The sequence below is a fragment of the Aotus nancymaae genome, unplaced genomic scaffold (genome assembly GCF_030222135.1).
Source record: "Aotus nancymaae isolate 86718 unplaced genomic scaffold, 86718_ANA_hifiasm-v0.15.2.pri h1tg000036l, whole genome shotgun sequence".
NCBI classification, from domain to species: domain Eukaryota; kingdom Metazoa; phylum Chordata; class Mammalia; order Primates; family Aotidae; genus Aotus; species Aotus nancymaae.
This window is the reverse complement of record NW_026988450.1, coordinates 687850-711220: the sequence shown is the minus strand read 5'-3', so window position 1 is coordinate 711220 and position 23371 is coordinate 687850. Positions and strand designations below refer to the sequence as shown.

Here is a 23371-nt window from a genome sequence, read left to right as displayed (position 1 = left end):
TTTTGATTTTCTTGTGTATTCCTGAAATGACTCCTCTTACCCAGATTTACAATGTGTATCTCTTTCATTACAGTTTCGTGAATGTAGAGAAGAAATCCTAAAGTTTTTATGTATTTTCTTAGAAAAAATGGGCCAGAAGATGGCGCCTTACTGTCTTGAAATTAAGGTAAGAAGTAAAAAATATAACTCATTACATTATATATCAACTTATATTTAACTTACGGTGTGAGGAACTTGGATTATTATTTTAAAGATAAAAAATTCTCCTTTCTCAATGGGGAATTTGCTTATTTCTGCTTCATTGTATTACAAATGTAGGCTCTTCATTATTTTTTAGATTTAGTAAGCAAAGGCCTTTGTCAGGGAAACTACTTTGATAATTTTTTTGGTAACTACCTTAGTTTTTTTCCTGAGGAGACGGCAGTGCACCCCAGGCTCCCTGGCCCCCGACGGTATTTTACACATGAGATAAATAATACCTTTCACAAAAAGTCATCACAGGTAGTATTTTTTGAATTGTGGAGAGATTCTGGAACTTTTTTTGTTGTTGTCATTAAGATGAGGTTTCACCATCTTGGCCAGGCTAGTCTTGAACTCCTGACCTCCTGATTCACCCGCCTCAGCCTCCCAAAGTGCTGGAAATACAGGCGTGAGCCACCACGCCCGGCCGATTATGGAACATTTTAAAATACAATTTAAAAAAAGCCTTTTACTGGGTAAGATCGTGTTCCCTGTAGTTCGTGTATTCCCTTTGACAACAGTCGGAAAAGTTTGGCTCTCTTGGGTCTCTCATTCTCCAACCTGCTGTCCCCAGGTTTCCTCTTCATATGCTAGGAACTAGCAGTCATAAATGAGGTTGTTTCTTACTTGTACTGTCAAGTACCACATATCATGCATGGTAAGTTTTTATTGGTCCTGAATTTGCTTCTGGTTCTTTTGTGCTAATAGTTAATGAAGGATGAAGGAGGTATTCAATTGGAGGTCATTTCTAAGATGTTTTGTAAATTTTAACTAGTTAAAATATAAAAAATATTACTTATTTTTTTTTGAGACAAGAGTCTTGCTATGTTGCCCAGGCTGGAGTCCAGTGGTGTGATCTCAGCTCACTGCAACCTCCGCTTCCCGACTTCAAGTGATTCCCAAGTTCAAGTGATTCCCCTGCCTCAGCCTTCCGAGTAGCTGGGACTACAGGCGTGTGCCACCATGCCCAGCTAATTTGTTTATATTTTCAGTAGAGACGGGGTTTCACCGTGTTGGTCAGGATGGTCTCAATTTCCTGACCTTGTGATCTGCTGGCCTTAACCTCCCAAAGTGGTGGGATTACAGGTGTGAGCCACCATGCCTGGCCTAAAATATTACTTTTAATGGTTATCAGTCATTTTTGTTTTTGGAGACAGGGTTTCACTTTGTCTCCCAGGCTGGAGTGCAGTAGTGCTGTTGTAGCTCCCTGCAGCCTTTAACTCCTAGGCTCGGTGGATTCTCCTGCCTTAGCCTCCCTAGGGCCTGGCTAATTTTATTTCTTTGAGACAAAGTCTTGCTCTGTTTCCCAGGATGGAGTATAGTGGTGCGATCACGGCTCACTGGAGCCTCAAACCCCTGGGCTCAAGGGATCCTTCTGTGTCAACCTCCTACGTACCTGGGACTATAGGCACAAGCCATTATGCCTGGCTAAATTTTTTTTAATTTGCAGAGATGGAGTTTCACTATGCTGCCCAGGATGGTTTCCAACTCCTGGCTTCAAGCAATACTCCTGCCTCAGCCTCCCAAAGCTGTGGGATTACAGACATGAGCCACTGCATTCTTCCTGTTGTCAGTCTTTTTTAATAGGTGTTTTAAATTTTATTCCCTTTTGACTTCTAGATTATCTTGATTGGAATCTTAATGTTTTTAGTAATTGTCTCAGTAGTAGGAGTAGCTAATACTTTTTGTAGAGTGCTTTACAGTTCACAAAGTTCTTTAATTTATAGTTTGTCTTACTTAATGTTACCAAAACTCTGTGAGGTAGTTACTCCTAATCTCACTAGCTTGTGAATGAAACTTAGAAGGAACGACACTCACCTGTCTTTTGGAGCCAGGGCCTCAGTCCAGAACACATGTTGTTTAGTTACACTGTGCTCTTTTCCTGTAGAGTCCCAGCCATTCTTCTCTGAATGTCTTTTGTTTGTTTGTTTGTTTTTTCTGTAGCTGTGCCACAGAACTCTGAATATCTTTTTTATTTTTATTTTTATTTTTTTTTGAGACAGAGTTTTGCTCTTGTTACCCAGGCTGGAGTGCAATGGTGCGATCTCAGCTCACCGCAACCTCCGCCTCCTGGGTTCAGGCAATTCTCCTGCCTCAGCTTCCTGAGTAGCTGGGATTACAGGCACGCGCCACCATGCCCAGCTAATTTTTGTATTTTTAGTAGAGGCGGGGTTTCACCATGTTGACCAGGATGGTCTCGATCTCTTGACCTCGTGATCCACCCGCCTCGGCCTCCCAAAGTTCTGGGATTAAAGGCGTGAGCCACTGCGCCCGGCCTAGAACTCTGAATATCTTTAGTCACCCTTTTTATATTTCATTTCTTTCTCTTGATACATGGCAATAGGTACTATGAGAAGTATATAAGGAAGAGTGACTTTAAAAAAAATTCCACTGAGGTATCTGTTTAATTTGTATTTTTTTTTTTTTTGTTCTTGCTGATACCATTACCACAGCATATTGCATCAGTGCTTTTGATTATTTTTATTTTTTGGCTGGGCGCAGTGGCTCACACCTCTAATCCCAGCACTTTGGGCGGCTGAGGCAAGTGGATCACTTGAGGTTAAGAGTTCAAGATCAGCCTGGCCAACATGGCGAAACCCCATCTCTACTAAAAATACAAAAATTAGCAGGCATGGTGGTAGGTGCCTGTAATCCCAGCTACTTGGGAGGCTGAGGCAGGAGAAACCCTTGATCCTGGGAGGTGGAGGTTGCAGTAAGCTGAGATAGCTCCATTGCACTCCAGCCTGGGTGACGAGTGATACTCCATCTCAAAATAATAATAATAATAATTTTTATTTTCATTGTTTATTTTTATTTTGTGAGACAGGGTTTTGCTCTGTCATCCAGGCTGAAGTGCAGTGTGCGATCGTGGCTCACTGCAGCCTCCATCTCCTGGGCTCAGGTGATTACCCATCCCACCTTAGCCTCTGATGTTGCTGGGACCGCAGGTGTGTGCCACTATGCCCAGATAATTTTTGTATCTCTTTTTTTTTTTTTTTTTTTTTTGTATAGACAGGGTTTTGCCTTGTTGCCCAGGCTGATCTTGAACTCCTGAGCTAAAGTGATCTTCCCATCTCTGCCTCCCAAAGTGCTAGGATTACAGGCATGAAGCACAGCGTCGGGTCAATAATATTTAATCTTTACATTTACATACTCTTATTTATTTATTTATTTGTTTATTTTGTGAGACGGGAGTCTCACTCTGTTGCCCAGGCTGGAGTGCAGTGGCACAGTCTTGGCTCACTGCAACCTCTGCCTCCCAGGTTTAAGCAATTCTCCTGCTTCAGCCTCCTGAGTAGGTAGGCTTACAGGTGCATGTCACCATGCCCAGCTAATTTTTGTATTTTTATTAGAGATGGGGTTTCACCATGCTGGCCAGGCTGGTTTTGACCTCCTGACCTTGTGATCCACCCGCCTTGGCCTCCCAGAGTGCTGGGATTACAGGCATGAGCCACTGCGCCCGGCCTAATGTTACATTTTTGACAGCTAAATACTAAATTTTGGTATTGTTCCTCTTGGAGATGTAGTTTTAGATATTGCTGAGTCTTTTATAGCTTATTGATGATTTTGATTATGTCTTTTTTAAAACCTAGAATACTTGTACCAGTGTGTATACAAAAGATAGAGCTGCTAAATGTAAAATTCCAGCCCTGGACCTTCTTATTAAGGTAATTATGTTTCTAAGTACATGTATTTTATATTAAACATACAACTTTTGAAAGAAAGTCAGAATTTTGAGTTTTGTTTTGGGTGAGAGTTTTGGGGAAGGATAGAATCTAATCACATTGATGTATGGGTAAGATGCATATTTTCCGATGGTCACTTGACAATACCCTGGCTTTTTGTTCCCAGACTCTTCTGTGTAGTAAAAGAAGAATTTTGAGTTGTGAGGAGAATGAAGGAGGAAAATGACTAAGGAATTTATTGCTCTTTCATTTATTGCCCTTACTGGCTTTGGCGAAACCCAATGCTATCAGGAATTGCTGAAAGATTACCTCGTATCTCTGATGTTTTTCCTAAAACCTTAGCATTTAAGTTGCGTTTAAGTGGTTGTTGGGGTCACTGTGACCTCTTTCTGGTTTTTTTTTGTATCCGTATGTTAGAGTTCCTTTGTTTCTTGTTCGTCCTTGGTTTTGAGAGAATGGTTCTAGTCATCTCGGTTCTTTGGGAAGGTAACAAGCCTAAAGCACTCTTCCCCTGTGTTCTTCCACCACCCACCTCCCCAGATAAGCCGGGCTGGATGTGAATCCCGAGAGACCAAGTGTAAATCTTTGAGACATACCTGATTCTGAACCTTCGCTGTGTACAGACGCACTGAGAGAGAGGAATCCGTTTATTTTCCTCTTTAGAGAGAGTGCTAATTTTTATTTTTTTTCTTGATTCCTGCACTATACTGATGTACGAATTTTTATTCTTTTAGTTACTTCAGACTTTTAGAAGTTCTAGACTCATGGATGAATTGAAAATTGGAGAATTGTTTAGTAAATTCTATGGAGAACTTGCATTGAAAAAAAAAATACCAGATACAGGTGAGATGCATTTACATGTTATTTTCCAATAGTTTAGTAAATTAATATTAACAAATTATTAGTGTAAAATTTAGGTTTTCTGTACTAAGGTCTTACATGTTTTGCACATGAATCCTTTATTTTATTTTATTTTATTTTTTTTATTTTTATTTATTTTTTTTGAGACGGAGTTTCGCTCTTGTTACCCAGGCTGGAGTGCAATGGCACGATCTTGGCTCACCGCAACCTCCGCCTCCTGGGTTCAGGCAATTCTCCTGCCTCAGCCTCCTGAGTAGCTGGGATTACAGGCACGCGCCACCATGCCCAGCTAATTTTTGTATTTTTAGTAGAGGCGGGGTTTCACCATGTTGACCAGGATGGTCTCGATCTCTTGACCTCGTGATCCACCCGCCTCGGCCTCCCAAAGTGCTGGGATTACAGGCTTGAGCCACCGCGCCCGGCCTTATTTTATTTTTTTATTTGAGACAGAGTTTCGCTCTTGTTACCCAGGCTGGAGTGCAATGGCACGATCTCGGCTCACCGCAACCTCCGCCTCCTGGGTTCAGGCAATTCTCCTGCCTCAGCCTCCTGAGTAGCTGGGATTACAGGCACGCGCCACCATGCCCAGCTAATTTTTGTATTTTTAGTAGAGATGGGGTTTCACCATGTTGACCAGGATGGTCTCGATCTCTTGACCTCGTGATCCACCCGCCTCGGCCTCCCAAAGTGCTGGGATTACAAGCGTGAGCCACTGTGCCCGACCTGCACATGAATCCTTTTTGCTGAAAAGAAACCAAAATGGAACCAAACAAAAACAACGTGTGAAGATTTCCTTTCATAAAAACGTTAATTTTTGTTTTTTTTTGGAGACGCAATTTTGGTCGTTGCCTAGTCTGGAGTGCAATGGTGCAATCTCTGGTCACCGCAACCTCTGCCTCCTCAGTTCAAGCGATTCTCCTACCTCAGCCTCCCGAGTAGCTGGGATTACAAGCATGCTCCACCATGCCTGGCTAATGTTTTGTATTTTTAGTAGAGATGGGTTTTCTCCATGTTGGTCAGGATGATCTCGAACTCCCGACCACAGGTGATCCGCCCACCTCATCCTCCAAAAGTGCTGGGATTACAGGCGTGAGCCACTGCGCCTGGCCAAAAATGTTACATTTTTACAAAATGATTCCTTTAAAAAGAAAACTCATAAGACATGTCAAATATGATTAATACATTTGCATAGAACTTATCAGGAAAGAATGCAGTCCTAAAAGCTATGTGTTTTATGTGTCCTAAAAATTTATTTTGAACTTAACATAGTTTTATTTTGGTTATACATTTTGGTTTAACTTATTTAAATGTAATTTGAGGCCTTCACTTTTCTAAATTTTTTTTTTCAGTTTTAGAAAAAGTATATGAGCTCTTGGGATTATTGGGTGAAGTTCATCCTAGTGAGATGATAAACAATGCAGAAAACCTGTTCCGTGCTTTTCTGGGTGAACTTAAGACCCAGGTATGATGAACTTTCTGATGTTCTGCTTCCATAGACGTGGTTGTATTTTTCTCTTATAGTGACAACTTCTTAAATCTTTCCTTTTAGATGACATCAGCAGTAAGAGAGCCCAAGCTACCTGTTGTGGCAGGCTGTCTGAAGGGGTTGTCCTCGCTTCTGTGCAACTTCACTAAGTCCATGGAAGAAGGTATTGCTTGGCTTCACTTGATTTTCTTTATTCAAAATCTATAAGTCTAACGACAAATGCCTGGTCATTTCTTTGAACTCTTAAGCCAATAGTGAATTCATATACAATAGTGGGAAATAATCCAGAGGGGCCTGTGTGCCTCCCCATTTCCCCCAGCGATGACGTCTTTCCCAGCCACAGCACAGCAGCATGGTGGGTGTTAACATTGCTGTTGTCCACGGAGCTTTGTCGGATCCCATCAGTTTAACATCCACACATTTGTGTATGTGTATTTAGTTCCGTGCAATTAAACAAAATTAAAAAAATTTTTTTTGAGACAGTCTTGTTCTGTGACCTGGGCTGGAGTGCAGTGACACTTTTTCGGCTCACTGCAACCTCCACTTCGCAGATTCAAGCAGTTCTTCACCTCAGCCTCCTGAGTAGCTGGTGTTTACAGGCACACACCGCCACCCGGTTAATTTTTGTGTTTTGTTTTGTTTTATTTTTTAGAGATGGAGTCTCGCTCTGTTGCTCAGGCTGGAGTGCAGTGGCTCGATCTTGGCTCACTGAAGCCTCTGCCTCCCAGGTTTAAGCGATCCTCCTGCCTCAGCCTCCCGAGTAGCTGGGATTACAGGCACCCGCCACCTTGCCTGTTTAGTTTTTTGTATTTTTAGTAGAGACAAAGTTTCACCATGCTGGTCCGGCTGGTCTTGAACTCCTGACCTCATGATCCGCCTGCCTTGGCCTCGTAAAGTGCTGGTATTAACAGGTGTGAGCCACCGCACCCGACCAATTTTTGTATTTTTAGTAGAGATGGGGTTTCGCTGTGTTGGCCAGTTGGTGTGAAACTCTTGGGCTCAAGTGATCTGCTCAGATTCACCCGCCTAGGCCTCCCAAAGTTCTGGGATTACACATGTGAGCCACTGCTCCTGGCCCCTTTTTATTGCTTTTCTTTTTTTTTTTTTTTTGAGACGGAGTCTTGCTCTGTTGCCCAGGCTGGAGTACAGTGGTGCAATCTCCGCTCACTGCAACCTCCACCTCCTAGGTTCAAGCAGTTCTCCTGCCTCAGCTTCCCGAGTAGCTGGGATTACAGGCATACACCAACACGCCTGGCTAATTTTTTGTATTTTTAGTAGAGAATGGATTTCACCATGTTAGCCAGGATGGTCTTGAACTCCTAATCTTGTGATCTGCTCGCCTCAGCCTTTTTTTAATAATTGAGACAGGGTCTCACTATGTTGCCCAGGCTGGTCTTGAACTCCTGGGCTCAAGTAATCTGCCCACCTCAAAGTGCCGGGATTATAGGCACAATCCACCACACCCAGCGAGTTCTGTGTAATTCTGTCACATGTGTATGTGCCATTGCAGTCAAGGTATTGAACAGATTTATCAGCACAGATGTCCCATGTGCTACTACGTTAACAGCCATAGTTACGTCTTCTGCTGCTTCGAACCCCTAATCGCCACTCATATGTCTCCATTTGTGGTTTTGTCATTTCAAAAATATTACAAAGATGGACTCATAGTATGTAGCTTTTTCTGTGTGGCTTATTTCACTTAGCATAGTGTCTTTCAGGTTCGACCATATCCTGACGTGTCAGCATTGTCTTCTTTTTGAAGGCTGAATCATATTCCTGTGTGTATATGCTACATTTTGTTGATTCATTCATCTGCGTATGGACACTCGGTTTGCCTCTACTTTTTGGTTATTCTCAGTGGTGTTGCCATGATCATGGTTGTACAGATGTCTGTTAGCAATCCCTGCTTTTGATTCTGTTGGTTATATACTTAGAATTGTGATTGTTGGATTACATGGTAACCGTAGCTTTAATTTGCTGAGGAATCGAACCATTCTTTCACAGTGGCTGCAGTATTTTACATTCCCACCAGCAGTGCACAAGGGTTGCAGCTTCTCTGCATCCTCACTGGCTTGTCGTTTTCTGTTCTTTTGGTAATAGCCATCCTAATGCCTAATGGTTGTGAAGGGATGTCTCACGGTTTTGATTTGCATTTCCCTGATGAATGATGTTGATTGTGCAACTTTTCATGTACTTACTCGCTATTTGTGTGTCTTTGGCGAAACGTCTGTTCAGGTCTTTTGCCCAATTTTTAGGTTAATTGGTTTTCTTTCTTCTTTTGTTTCTTTTTTTTTTCTTTCTTCTTTTATTTATTACTATTTTTTGAGACAGGTTCTTGCTCTGTCACCCAGGCTCAGTGCAGTAGGCTCAGACATGGCTCACTGCAGCCTTAACTTCTTGGGCTCAAGAGATCCTCCCACATTAGCCTTCTGGGTAGCTGGGACCACAGGTGCACAACATCACACCCAGCTAATATTAAAAAACGTTTTGTAAAGACAAGGTCTTGCCATGTTGCCCAGGCTGGTTTCCAACTCCTGGGCTCAAGTGATCCTCCTGTCTTGGCCCCTGCAACGTACTAGGAGGATAGGTGTCAGCCACTGTGCCTGGCCAGATACCAGTTTCTTATCAGATACATGATGTATGATTTGCAAATATTTTCTCTCTCTCGCTCTTTTTTTTCCCCCCCAAGACAGGGTCTCACTCTGTTCCCTGGGCTGGAGCACAGTGATGGCTCTCTGCTTACCTCCAGCTCCTGGGCTCAGGTGATCCTCCCACCTCAGCCTCTCAAGTAGCTGGGACCACAGGCATATGCCACCAAAGATGGCTAAGTTTTGTACTTTTTGAAGAGATGGGGTTTCCCCATGTTGCCCAGGCTGGTCTCCAAGTGATCCACCCACCTTGGCCTCCCAAAGTGCTGGGCTTACAGGTGTGAGCCGCTGCACCCGGCCCTTCTCTCATTTTTTGAGTTGCCTTTTCACTGTGTTGTGTCCTTTGGTACACAAAAAGCCCTTATTTTGCTGAAGTTCAGTTTTTTTTCCTTTTTTTTTTTTTTTTTGAGATGGAGTCTCGCTCTGTTGCCCAGGCTGGAATGCTATGGCACGATGTCAGCTCACCACAACCTCTGCCTCCCAGGTTCAAGCGATTCTCTTGCCTCAGTTTCCCAAGTAGCTGGGATTACAGGTGCACGCCACCACACCCAGCTAATTTTTGTATTTTTAGTAGAGCCGGGGTTTCACCATGTTGATCAGGCTGGTCTTGAACTCCTGACCTTGTGATCTGCCCGCCCTGGCCTCCTGAAGTGCTGGGATTATAGGCGTGAGCCACCGCACCTGGCCCTTTTCTTATTTTTTTTAAGAGATGGGGTCTCACCACGTCTCCCAGACTGGAGTACAGTGGCTACTCACAGACACAGTCATCGCTCACTACAGTCTTGAACGCCCAGACTCAAGTAATTCTCCTGCCTCAGCCTCCAAAGTAGCTGAGACTATAGGCGCCACCATGCCTGGCTCCTTTTATTTTTTGTAGAGATGGCCTCTCACTGTATTGCCCAGGCTGATACTGAACTCTTCTCATCTAGTGATCTTCCCACTTCAGTCTCTCAAAGCATTGGGATTGCAGGCGTGAGCCGCCATACCTGGCCAATGAAATTCATTTCTTCTTGAAAAGACAAATATAATTTTTAATCCTAAAAGAATTTTAAGGGGTAGGAGGGGGAACTGCTTTGCTTCTCATCACTTTTTGTTTTTTTCTGAGACAGAGGTTTGCTCTTGTCATCCAGGCTGGAGTGCAACGGTACAATCTTGGCTCACTGCAACCTTTGCCTCCCGGGGTTGAAGTGATTCTTCTGCCTCAGCCTCCTGAGTAGCTGGGATTACAGGCATGTGCCACCATGCCCAGCTAATTTTTATATTTTTAGTAGAGATGGGGTTTCACCATGTTGGCTAGGCTGGTCTCGAACTCCTGACCTCAGGTAATCCAACTACTTTGGCCTCCCAAAGTGCTGGGATTAGAGGTGTGACCCACCACTACTGGCCTCTTTACCTAACTTTATCTTCAAGTAATTACCAAATGTTTTTACCTACTCTGTTTTTCTTCCATTAGGTTGAACTTACAAAATTGCTTATATCCAATAATTTTTTACCTGCAAAAACAGCGGTTTTGTTTTAAGCTAATGTTTCTACTCAAGCCTTCTTTGTTGCTTGTCAAGATTGATAAGAGTAGCCCTGTGTGATTTTTCTTCCTGTCTTCTTTCTCCTCTCTCCTGTGGCTCCCACTTCCTCTTCTATTTTTTTTTTTTTTTTTTTGAGACGGAGTTTTGCTCTTGTTACCCAGGCTGGAGTGCAATGGCGCGATCTCGGCTCACCGCAACCTCCGCCTCCTGGGTTCAGGCAATTCTCCTGCCTCAGCCTCCTGAGTAGCTGGGATTACAGGCACGCACCACCGTACCCAGCTAATTTTTTGTATTTTTAGTAGAGATGGGGTTTCACCATGTTGACCAGGATGGTCTCGATCTCTTGACCTCGTGATCCACCCGCCTAGGCCTCCCAAAGTGTTGGGAATACAGGTGTGAGCCACTGTGCCCAGCCCCAAATCTGTATTGTTTTAAGCTATTAAATTTGTGGTAAGTTGTTAATGACAACACTAGAAAATGAATTTGGCTAACAAGTGGCAAATCTGGGATTTAAGCCTTGGACTGAGGCTAAAATTGATATATTTTTTTGATGCCATGATCATGTGACTTCTAGCACTAAATACTAATCCTAATAATTCATTCATACACATATAGAAGGCACCCAGGAAATACAGAGTGTAAGTATGAGTTATAAAAATAATTATAAGGCCAGGCCTGGTGGCTCACGCCTGTAATCCCAGCACTTTGGGAGGCCGAGGCGTCCCAGAGACACTTAGGAAGCATCCTTAGGGTGGATCACAAGGTCAAGAGATTGAGACCATCCTGGCCAACATGGTGAAACCCCATCTCTACTAAATACAAAATATCAGCTGGGTGTGGTGGTGCGTGCCTGTAGTCCCAGCTACTCGGGAGGCTGAGGCAGGAGAATCACTTGAATACAAGAGGCGAAGGTCGCAGTGAGTGAAGATCATGCCACTGCACTCCAGCCTGGTGACAGAGCAAGTCTCTGTCTGAAAAAAATAGACAAACAAATTTAAAATTTTTATGTATATATAAAAATATATGTATTTATGTATATATATATTTTTTTCCTTTTTTTTTTTTTCTGAGATAGAATCTCACTTTGTTATCCAGGCTATAGTGCAGTGCTGTGATCTCAGCTCACTGATCCTCAGCCTCCTGGGCTCAAAACGATCCTCCCATTGTAGCTCTCCCCAAGTAGCTGGGGTCTAAAGGCGCATGCCACCATGCCCTGCTATTTTTTTTTTTTTTCTTTTTTGAGACTGAGTCTTGCTCTGTCACCTAGGCTAGAGTGTGGTGGTGCAATCTTGGCTCACTGCCACCTCTGCCTCTTGTGTGATTCTCATACCTCAGCCTCCCAAGTAGCTGGGCTTATGCCAGGCTGGTTTTTGTGTTTTTAGTAGAGACAGGGTTTCACCATGTTGCCCAGGCTGGTAAACTATTGGGCTCAAGCGATTTACCTGCCTGAGTCTCCCAAAGTGCTGGAATTGCAGGTATGACCCAGTGCACTTGGCCCCAGCTAGCTGTTTTATTTTTTGTAGAGACGGGGTTTCGCAGTGTCGGTTAACTCCTGGGCTGAAGCAGTCCACCTGCCTCACCCTCCCAAAGGTGCTAGGATTACGGACTTGAGGCACTGTGCCTGGCAATGGGTGCCATCTATCTAAACAGTGAAGAACCTGATGTTAAACCAGTGACTGAAATCACCGAATTCCTAAAATCATGAGCTCAGTCTAGTGGAGGAAACAGACGAACAAATAAACCAGCTCTGCTGATGTTGGGGTTCAGCAATGCCCAGAGGTGGGGTACAGTGAAGGGGAATGCCAGAATTTGGAAAGGTGGAGCACACGGCCTGCTGGTGCTTTCTGAGGTTGTAATGCAGAAACTGTGGTCAGTAGGAAGAGAGGGAGACAGCTGGGGAAGTACTGAAAAAGCGGTCATTCTAGGCAGTGGTTGCTCAGCGCCCAGCCCCATGCTTGGCCAGCCTCTGACCCTGTGCTTAGCCTGCGTGTTATAGTCTGAGAGTCTATAAGAGCTGGCGTGTCTGGAGTGTGAAGGCCAGGTGAGGTGGGCCAGGGTGAGATGGGAAGGACAAAGGGTTGGTGTGTGAGGGGCTTCTGAGCTGGGATCTCATTCCAGGTGGAGTGGGAGCCAGGACTTTTCAAAAAGGAGTCGATGTGGGCCAAGAGATATTTCACAGGGCTCTACCTGACTGCTGTGGGGTATGGGCTATGAGTTAGTGTAGGAATGAGAGACTGTTCCTTAGTGAGGGACTGAGGGCTGTTCACTGACTCCTAAGCTGAATGGGATTCAGAAAGGTAGAAACCTGGCCTTTGTGTTGGATGTGTTTAACTGGAGACACTTAGGAAGCATCCAGGCTTAGATGTCTTGTGTGTGGTTGCATGTGTAACACGGGATCTTGCAGCAGAAGTCAGACCTCAGACTATGCATTTGGAGGTCTTCAGCACATAGGTAGTATTTAAAGCTAGGAGTGTGAGCAAGATAAGCAGGGGGCAAGAGTGCAGGACCAGGCAGAGGGTCGCGGGAGAGTGCTGGGGAGGTGGTGCAGGGCTGCCTTGCCTCTGGTGGGGTCTGGGGAGGAGGCACCTGCAGTAAGTGGTGGGTTCAGCTCTACGAGAGCAGCATCCATTGAGCATTGGAGAAATGGGACCTCTAGGGTGAAGAGCAGGAGGAAGTAGAGGCCATTTGTAGAAAACACTGGTTAGACAAATCTGTTTTTTTTTTTTTTTTTTTTTGAGACAGAGTTTCACTCTTGTTGCCCATGCTGGAGTGCAGTGGCGTGATCTTGGCTCACTGCAACCTCCACTTCCCGGGTTCAAGCGATTTTCCTGCCTCAGCCTCCCAAATAGCTGGGATTACAGATGCTTGCCACTACGGCCAGCTAATTTTTTGTGTTTTTAGTAGAGATGGGGTTTCACCATGTTGGCCAGGCTGCTCTTGAACTTCTCACCTCAGGTGATCCACCTGCCTTAGCCTCCCAGAGGGCTGGGATTACAGATGTGAGCCACCATGCTCGGCCAACGCTAGGCAAATCTTATAATGGAAGAGAGCAAAGAAATGGGCTGTGGCTGACGGGAGATGTGGGTGTAAGAGAGGGTTTTTTGTTGTTGTTTTTGAGACAGTCTTGCTGGAGTACAGTGGCATGATCTTGTCTCACTGCAGCCTCCCCCTCCTGGGTTCAAGCAATTCTCATGCCTCCTGAGTAGCTGGGATTACAGGCATGCACTACCACACCCAGCTAATTTTTAAAATTTTTAGTAGAGATGGGGTTTCACTGTGTTGGCCAGGCTGGCTTCGAACTCTTGACCTCAGGCAATCTGCCTGCCTCAGCCTCCCAAAGTGTTGAGATTACAGGCATGAGTCACTGCACCTGGCCAAGAGAAGGTTTAAAAAAATAGCATTTGCACACCCATGTTCCTAGCAGCAAATCCACAGTAAGTCAAAGGACAAGAACCACCCAAGTATTCATTAAGGGATGAATGCATAAACAAGATGGGGCACATACACACATTGGAACGTTAATTCAGACATAAAAAGCCATGGAAGTCTGACGCATGCTGCCACTTGGATGAACCTTGCGGATGGGATGCTAAGTAGAATACGGCAGCCACGAGAAGCAAGCAATCTATGATTCTGCTCATACTAGGTACTTAGAGTAGCCAGATTCACACAGAAAAAGTAGAATAGTGGTTACTGGGCCTGGGGTGGGGAAATGGGAGTTAGTGTTTGAGGGGCACAGCCCTTCTGTTATTGATGGTGAAAACATTTTGGTTATAGACAGTAGTGATGGTTACACAACAGTGTGAATATATTTAGCGCCAATGAATTGTATCTGTACATATTGTTTAAATGATAAATATGTCTATTTTACCACATTGAAAACAACAGATAAAAGACCATGCTTGTACAGGGAGTGGGTTACTAGAGGGAGGGGCTGCAGGAGAGTGGATTGTGGAGGGCAGAGCCTAGGGAAGCCGGTCCTCGCTGAGTCCCCACACCCCAGACCCACTGTGCACTGTCGAGCGCCCGGTGCGCTTGTGTATGCACATTTGTGTTTATTAACATGATTACTTTCTATTTGAATGACCTTTTCCCCAACCAGTACCTATTCTTTGAGTCTCAGAACAAATGCTACCATGTCTGGAAAGCCTTAATAGAATACTCACAGTCAGAAGAAATCTGCTTGTCATGAATTCCAAAGTAGCTTTTTAAATGTCTTTTTTATTCCCCCATCCTGCAACCATGTTGATGTTTCTCTGCTTTAAGTCCTCTCTGGCCACATTCTTTATCCAGCTCCTGTCACATCATCATCAGGGCTCTGTCTCAAATATGTCAGTCCTTGCAATAAAAGCAAACAGTTCTTGGGTCTCTGCTGACTGATTACAAGTCACTGTTAGAAGGGTAGAGAAATTAGTGACGAATAAAGCATGATTCTTCATAGCTACAATGAATAATCTGATGTGAGACAGTTATACAGATAACTGTGATGTCTGTCAGGCCAGGAGTAGAGCCACATGCTATAGTTGTGTGCCTGTTTTTTTTTTTTTTTTTTTTTTCCGAGACGGAGTTTCGCTGTTGTTACCCAGACTGGAGTGCAATGGCGCGATCTCGGCTCACCACAACCTCCGCCTCCTGGGTTCAGGCAATTCTCCTGCCTCAGCCTCCCGAGTAGCTGGGATTACAGGCACGCACCACCATGCCCAGCTAATTTTTGTATTTTTAGTAGAGACGGGGTTTCACCTTGTTGACCAGGATGGTCTCGATCTCTTGACCTCGTGATCCACCCGCCTCGGCCTCCCAAAGTGCTGGGATTATAGGCGTGAGCCACCGCGCCCGGCCGAGTGCCTGTTTTTATCTTAACTTTTAGTTAATAAGTTTGCTGAGGTCAAAAGTCATATTTTATTTGTATTTGTAATTCTCATAATATCTTGGCAAGTACCTTTTTTTCTTTTTTCTTTTTTTTCTCTCTTACATGTACTGTGTGTTGAATAAGTGCCTGGGTGTATTGGGGAGAGACGGTATGTTTGGCCATGAGTAAGTTATTTTATTTAATCCTCTGAACGATCCTAAAAGAAAGGCATATACTGTCTCTGACGCAAATAAGAAAATGGAGGCTCTGAGAGATTATTTAACAGAGCTTGTAAGTGATGAGTTGATGTTTAAACCATGTCTTTGTTATCCCAGATTTCTTTGTTTTCTTGCAGTCATAACTGTGCAGCAGTAATAACTTGGAACTTTCTAGCTGGATGGAATGATGAAAGATGTTACTCTTGAATTCACAAGAGACTAATAGGGTTAATATAGGTGTCAAGCTATCTGTAAAGCGTGTCACGTGATACTGTTATTACTGTTTGTAACAGAGGCTTCTTGGTATTTCCCCAGATCCCCAGACTTCAAAGGAGATTTTTAATTTTGTTCTGAAGGCAATTCGTCCTCAGGTAGGATTAATATTACTATTAATATTACTCTAATGCCTTTGCAGTGCAGACTTTCGAATACTGATGGTGAATTTTTGTTTTCTAAAATAGATTGATCTGAAGAGATATGCCGTGCCCTCAGGTAGGATTCTGTATTTAATGAGGTATATTATCTTAGATTACTAAATTAACATCTCAGGTAAAGTTTTGCTTAAACTTTGAATGAAAGCAAATGTGATAACATCTGTGATGTTTCACACACAGTTATTTACAGGGAGACTTTTGGTGACTTAGTAAGCTCTGGTTGAAATGGTGATACTCAGGTTATATGGTTGAAAGCATTTTATTTTAGGGTATCTTTCAGGGGATCCAGGCTGTTCGATTCTGCCTTTGTCTCAGTGGATCCTGATTCCACTTCTGATTCTTGTTTTGGAATTTGTCGGCTAAGTTGTGGGCCTGTTGATTGTTGGCGTTAAGAGCGCTGACAGGGATCCCTGGGATACTGTAGTGTAACGGTACCGGATCTCCCTGAGCACAGTCTTGACTTTGACATATCCCTGCAGCTTTTTTGGTTTTCTGTTCTGTCTTATGTCCTCTGATTTTAAATATAACGGCTTTTGCATTTGCAGCTGGCTTGCGCTTATTTGCCCTGCACGCATCTCAGTTTAGCACCTGCCTTCTGGACAAGTACGTGTCTCTATTTGAAGTCCTGTTAAAGTGGTGTGCCCACACAAATGTAGAATTGAAAAAAGCTGCACAATCAGCCCTGGAATCCTTTCTGAAACAGGTACCACAAATTCAGATGTCATTTAACAATATTTCTTTCACACACAGAATTAAATTCCAATTGTATGCATGCATGTTTGAGAATAAATACAAGTTGATCCATTAGCTCTGTAGTAATGAAAGCAGAAAACTGTTGATCAGCCAGCCTCATGGGAGGCAGATAGGCTGAAGGAGAGCTAGGGAGATACCAGATTTGATTAGGGCCTCAGACCCCAGAATAAGACAGGTCTAATGGAGCAAAGACATGGTGGTAAGGAGGTGGTGGGAAGGGCTGGAGAGTGGGTGGAGGGCTGAGGGGAGCCCCGTCTCCTGGGAGCTGTCACCAGCGGATAGAGAGATGCTTGTGTGTCAGCTTGAAAACTGGGAGTTCCCCTTTGCCCTTGTGGATTTTCCTCCTGGTTAGGAGGTGGTTACAGAATCTGCACCTGCGTGCATGGCAGCTCATCTGGTCAGCTGAGGAGACTGTGATTGTCGTTCTGAGCGCTGGTCTCCAGGATGTCCTGGACGTCCAGAGGTGTCCACAGGGGCTTGGCCGCCAAGGAAGTAGACTTCTAGGGTTGCTCTGAGGGAAAGGACTGGAGATTCACAACAAATGTTTTCTTTGGGGCAGTTCCATACCTGGATAAACAGTAGCTGAATTCACAGGCTATCCATATAAACTGTGTGAACAGTGTTGCAGTTGTGTTAGCCTTAGAGTCACAGCTGGAATGTGCAGAAGGTGAAGAGAGAGAGCACTGCCATCCTTTTTTCAGGTCTGGGCCCACCTCCCAAGAAAACTTGGCCCCTGGCTCTGCTGCCTGTCCCTTTCGCCTCCTTAGCCTCCCTGCAGTACTTGGCCTTCCCATCCGGCTTGTGTTCTCCTTGAAGTGTTGGCTTTGAGGTTGCCTCTTCTTGGTCCTCATAAAACTACTGTTCTGCTTAACTTGCCTGGCCTTACTTGCTAAGGGAAATAAAAATTTGAGGAATTATTTTTTACTGATTCATATAATATGTTTGGATTTCAGTAAGCATTTGCTGAAATAAACATCTTGAGAGAGAGAATTTCATGCTTTGTTAGCAAGGAGGCGTGTCCGAGATGTGTACAGAGTGGTCATCATCCCTGGTGGCACCCTTGGAGCCTTGTTCCCTAGCAGTGCCTGCCTTTCCTGGTGCAGGGCTGGGCGGGGCGTGGGCCTGCAGAGAAACCCGTCAGCCCTCCCTGCACTGCGCTGGTTGTCTTTAACGAGCCACGCTAATCTGTATTTCACATCCTTGCCAGAGACTTTTCAGTCTCCTACTGCCCTTCTTCACAAAAACTACATTGAGTACACATTAGAGTTTCATTGAGGAAATATATTCTACCTGCTAATCTCTACCCTCTTGAGAAAGTCATTCGAGCTTAGGGGAGAAGTTCAAGAGAACAGTCCTCAGTGCTGCCCTCAAGGGCTGATGTCTGTGCAAGTTTGGGAGTTTCCAAGATACCCTCACATTGATACTCACAGCTATGGTTTATTACAGCTAAAGGGCTCAGATAAAAATCAGCCAAAGGTAGCAGCAGCACATAGTGCAGAAACTAAGAAAGTATTGAACGTTGCGCTTTCCTGGTCCTCTCCCTGTGGAATCAGGGCAGTGTGTGTGCAACAGCACGTGTGGAGAATTGACTGAGTGCTCCCCCGAACCTCTGTGTTTGGGGTTTCCCTTGGGGCCCCAGCATATAGGCATAGTAGGTTATTGGAGCTCAGTTTCCAGGGATGTCATGTGACCCAAAGCCCCCATTCTGAATCACATTGTTACCAGGTATGACCAGCCCCACCCTGAGTCCCATTGTTAGATTATCCCGTGTGACCTGAGGCCCTAAGCAAGGAGAGATACCTTCTTTCCCTCCTTATTCAGAAGAGGGAGTGAGGAGAGGAAGAAAGAGGACTTTACATAAAGGATGTGTAATTTTTTGGCCTTAAGATTTTCCACTATGTTGAATATATTTTCCTCACAGTGACATCTATATATATATATATATTTTTTTTTTGAGATGGAGTCTGCTCTGTTATCAGGCTGGAGTGCAGTAGGGCGATCTTGGCTCACTGCAGCCTCTGTCTCCTGCATTCAAGTGATTCTCTTTCCTTAGCCTCCTGAGTAGCTGGGATTACAGGCGCCTGTCACAGCTCCTGGATAATTTTTGTATTTTTAATAGAGACAGGGTTTTACCATGTTGGCCAGGATTAACTTAGGTGATCCACCTGCCTCGGCCTCCCAAAGTGCTGGGATAACAGGCATGAGCTTCTGTGCCCGGATATTACAGATGATAACATCTGTAATCATACAGATGATAACATCTGTAATCATACAGATGATAACATCTGTAATCATACAGATGATAACATCTGTAATCATACAGATGATAACATCTGTAATCATACAGATGTTATATTAATTCATAACATCTGTATGATTATCAATGGCAATGTAATATACATATATATATACACACACATATATATATGAAATTTTTTTTTTTTTTCAAGACAGTCTTACTCTGTCTCCAGGTGCCAGGCTGGAGTGCAGTGGCACAATCTTGGCTCACTGCAGCCTCCGCCTCTCGGGTTCAAGCAATTCTCCTGCCTCAGCCTCCCGAGTAGTTGGGACTACAGGCGTGCACCACCATGCCCAGCTAATTTTTGTAGTGTTTTAGTAGAGATGGGGTTTCACCATGTTGGCTGGTATGGTCTCGATCTCTTGACCTCATGATCCGCCCACCTAGGCCTCCCAAAGTGCTGGAATTACAGGCGTGAGCCACCGAGCCCGGCCTGTAATATATATATTTATGAGCCATAATGTTTTAATCTGTACTCAGTCTGCTGTTGAATAATTATTTTCAAGTCTTTAAATATTATATACAGAAAATCGTTGAATATAGATGCACTAGAAACATGTTTTCTGAGAATACAATAATAGAAAATTAGCAGTGTTTAAGTGGTTACACATTATAGTATATAATATTCCCTATTCTGTAATTAAGTAAAATGACGTTGTTTACTTGCTGAAAAACATTTGTGATGTGTTTTATGAAGAAGGAAATTATGAAAGAGTACGTACGATGTTTTATTCAAACACAAACAGGGAGCAAAGTTCCCAGAAGGTCACACGCTAAGACCTGTTGGCTTTAGGGGCACTGTGAAGTGTATGAGTAATTTGGCAATGGAAGGTGGATTTTTTTTTCTTCCTTTGATGACTGTCTGGATTCCTTCCATTCTTATCCTGGACAGTCTTTGTGCTGAAATGGGGAATGCTCTTTGAATACCTGTGTTAGTTCCTGCATTTGGGCTCCTGCCTCTTGATTTGGTAAATAATGATCTCTTTGCTTCTCAGATGACATTTTCCCCTTGCGTCACTTAATTTAAGCTTTATAGTTTGTAGCCTATATTTTTGGAAACTGAGATGCGTTGTCTTTCTGATTGTTCTGAACTCTATTTATTGATGATGTCTGAAGTCACTGATCCCCTGACAGTTCTCTTTCACCCTGTGGGTGACAGGTGAGTTCTAAAGACTGCTCTTTGCTTCATCAGAGAGCCTTAATTCAAAACCTGTTTTTTTTTTTTTTGGTCAGACTTAGGTGTATCCTTGGTCTCTTAGTCCCTTTCTCTAGGAAAAACATGTCACTTCGCCTTATTTAAGACACTTTTCTGAACCTGATAGAGACTAAGGAAAATGGAAGAAAGGGTCTTTATGGTTAAAAGCAATTGTGTGTAACTGTAACAGTACATTAGTAGCCTCTAAACAGTTCTAGTTTTTCCATGTTTGTATAGATTCCATTGTTATTAAATATTTCCAAAAAAATAAATATTATATATTTGCAGGTTTCTTATATGGTGGCGAAAAATGCAGAAATGCATAAGGGTAAGCTGCGGTACTTTATGGAGCAGTTTTATGGAATCATCAGAAACATGGATTCAAACAACAAGGAGTTATCCATTGCTATCCGTGGATATGGACTTTTTGCAGGAGTATGTCTCATTAACTTATTTTGTTTTGTCTTGGTTTCATGTGATTGTTTAAAGGAACCTAATTCATTTCATTTTGAGTAATATCTAATACTTGTAACAATACAGCAGGCCCTCTGAACTGCGCAGGTACACTTATATGCAGATTTTTTTCAACCATACATGGATCAAAAATACAGTGTGTGGCCAGGTGGGGTGGCTCACACCTGTAATCCCAGCACTTTGGGAGGCCAAGGCAGGTAGATTAAGAGGTCAGGAGTTTAAGACCAGCCTGGCCAAGATGGTGAAACCCCATCTCTACTAAAAATAGAAAAGATTATCTGGGCATGGTGGCACATGCCTGTAATCTCAGCTACTCGGGAGGCTGAGGTGGAGAATTGCTTAAACCCGAGAGGCAGAGGTTGCGGTGAGCCAAGATCGCTCCAGTGTACTCCAGCCAGGGAAACAGAGTGAGACTCTGTCTCAAGAAAACAAAAATACAGTGTGTGCTGGATAGGAAACGTATATAGAAGGCTGACGTTTTGTATTTGAGACTTCCATAGGGTAACTGTGGGACTTGAGTGCATGGATTTAGGTACACTGAGGAGGTCCAGAACCAGTCCCTTCACCACATATCCTGAGAGTCATTGTATTAGTGTGTTTATTGTCTACTGTGTACTAGAATTCTTTAGCTGTGTTATCTCAAGTTTTCCTAACTCTCTTAGGAGCTGAGTATTACTGTTTTACAGATTAGCAAACTGAGACCCAGAGAAATTAGGAAACTTGTCAAGAGACTCAGAATTGACAGAACCACGGCATAAGTCCAAGTCTGAAGAATAGAAACACCATGTTTCCCCTCTGTGTTATGCTGCTCCTTATTCTTAAAGTAAAATTGTAGTTGATTTCACTCAGTTTTAGAAAGAATTAAAAAAAAAAAAAAAAAAAGAAGTTTATATGATGGGAAGAGATATATTTAAGAATATTAGCTAGGTGTGGTGGCCCATACCTGTAATCACACCAGTTGGGGAGGCCAAAGCAGGCACATTGCCTGAGGTCAGGGATTTGAAACCACCCTAGTCAACGTGGTAAAACCCTGTCTCTACTAAAAAGACAAAAATTGGCCGGGCATGATGGCACACACCTGTAATCCCAGCTACCAGGATTACAGGTGTGCGCCACCATGCCTGGCTAATTTTTGTGGGCTTTTCTTGTTTAGTAGAGACAAAGCTTCATCATGTTGGCCAGACTGGTACTTGAATTTGTGACCTCATGATCTTCCTGCCTAGGCCTCCCAAAATGCTGGGATTATAGGCACGAGCCACCGCACCTAGCTGGATACTGTATTTTATATCTGTATGTCTTCTTAAATAAAAAGCTTATTAAACTTGTGTTTATAATCACATGGCTTAACACATACCTTATTAAATATCATTATTTTGATCTTGATAAGATTGCTGAGGACTTCTGTTTTACCTTTTCTAAAGCCTTGCAAGGTTATAAATGCAAAGGATGTTGACATCATGTACATTGAGCTCATTCAGCGCTGCAAGCAGATGTTCCTCACTCAGACAGACATTGGTGATGACCGTGTTTATCAGATGCCAAGCTTCCTCCAGTCTATTGCAAGTGTCTTGCTGTACCTTGACACGGTAAGTGAAATAGTGAAACTGAGCACAGTTTTAAGTATTTAATCTTCATTTCTTCAAATCATTTGATGGAGTCATATGATGCATTTAGTGTAGGCATCGTTGTGAACGACATAACATATTTAGTTAGTGTAAGGTTTGAATGAAGCAACTGAGATTTAATTGAGGCAACTGAGGCCAGTTACTGGAATAAAGAAATTTAATCAGCTCCTGGGCGAGGTTCTATGGTCCGACAGGAAGGGCCGGAGAAGTCGCGTTTCTCTTTTTGGGGCGTGGGGTTTTATAGGGAGTAGAAGTAGCTGATTGACTATGGGGGAAACAAAGACAAGGTAGTTCTATTGGGTGTTAAAAGACTGGGGACGGGCGAGGTGAACAAAGTGGGGGCATTTCCATTGGGTATGAAGGGAGTGAGCACGGACGAGGGGCTGGCCGAGGACGTACGGGGGAGCTACCATAGGGCAGGTTCTTGGCAGGCCTTTTCAGAATTTCTGGCGGGTGCAGGGCTGAGATTGGAATGCGGAAATGGGCAAGGGGGAGCCCGCGTGGAGAGGGCAAATGCTGAGCAATGCGCTCAGAATGATGACATAGTTTTTAGGCGCGGAGAGAGGAGGGCGTGTCCGTTCGGCTCCCAAGGAGGCACCGGCCTTACAGTTAGCATTTTGTGGCAATAGAATTATTGTCATGAAACTTGATTTTTTTATTATCCAGAGCAAGAAAAAAATTTGTTTCTCTTTCCATCTTTCTGAAAGATTCGGAATTGTTGCTTGGGATAGAATTGTACCTCAAGACAATTTTTACTCTGTGTGTATGTTTTTTATTAAGGCAATCACAGTAATAAATGTTAAACTTAGCAGGTTAGATGACAAACCATGTTTTTCTTTTAATAAGTATCTAATTCAGTTGTAATTACTTTCTTTTTTTTTTTTTGAGATGGAGTTTCGCTCTTGTTACCCAGGCTGGAGTGCAATGGCGCGATCTCGGCTCACCGCAACCTCTGCCTCCTGGGTTCAGGCAATTCTCCTGCCTCAGCCTCCTGAGTAGCTGGGATTACAGGCACGCACCACCATGCCCAGCTAATTTTTTGTAATTTTAGTAGAGACGGGGTTTCACCATGTTGACCAG

General features: G+C 43.6%; 1 protein-coding gene across 2 annotated transcripts in view; it reads left to right on the top strand.

The window, feature by feature from the left end:
* The window catches only part of PRKDC (protein kinase, DNA-activated, catalytic subunit), a 184532-nt gene that overhangs the window by 3016 nt on the left and 158145 nt on the right, over positions 1-23371 (top strand). For both annotated transcript variants that reach the window (XM_064384164.1, XM_064384163.1), the window contains exons 3-12: positions 74-166; positions 3834-3908; positions 4661-4769; positions 6137-6249; positions 6337-6436; positions 15827-15882; positions 15973-16003; positions 16491-16648; positions 20481-20627; positions 22088-22252. In XM_064384164.1, the coding sequence (XP_064240234.1) occupies positions 74-166; positions 3834-3908; positions 4661-4769; positions 6137-6249; positions 6337-6436; positions 15827-15882; positions 15973-16003; positions 16491-16648; positions 20481-20627; positions 22088-22252 (1047 nt within the window). The remainder of the gene's footprint in view (positions 1-73; positions 167-3833; positions 3909-4660; positions 4770-6136; positions 6250-6336; positions 6437-15826; positions 15883-15972; positions 16004-16490; positions 16649-20480; positions 20628-22087; positions 22253-23371) is intronic.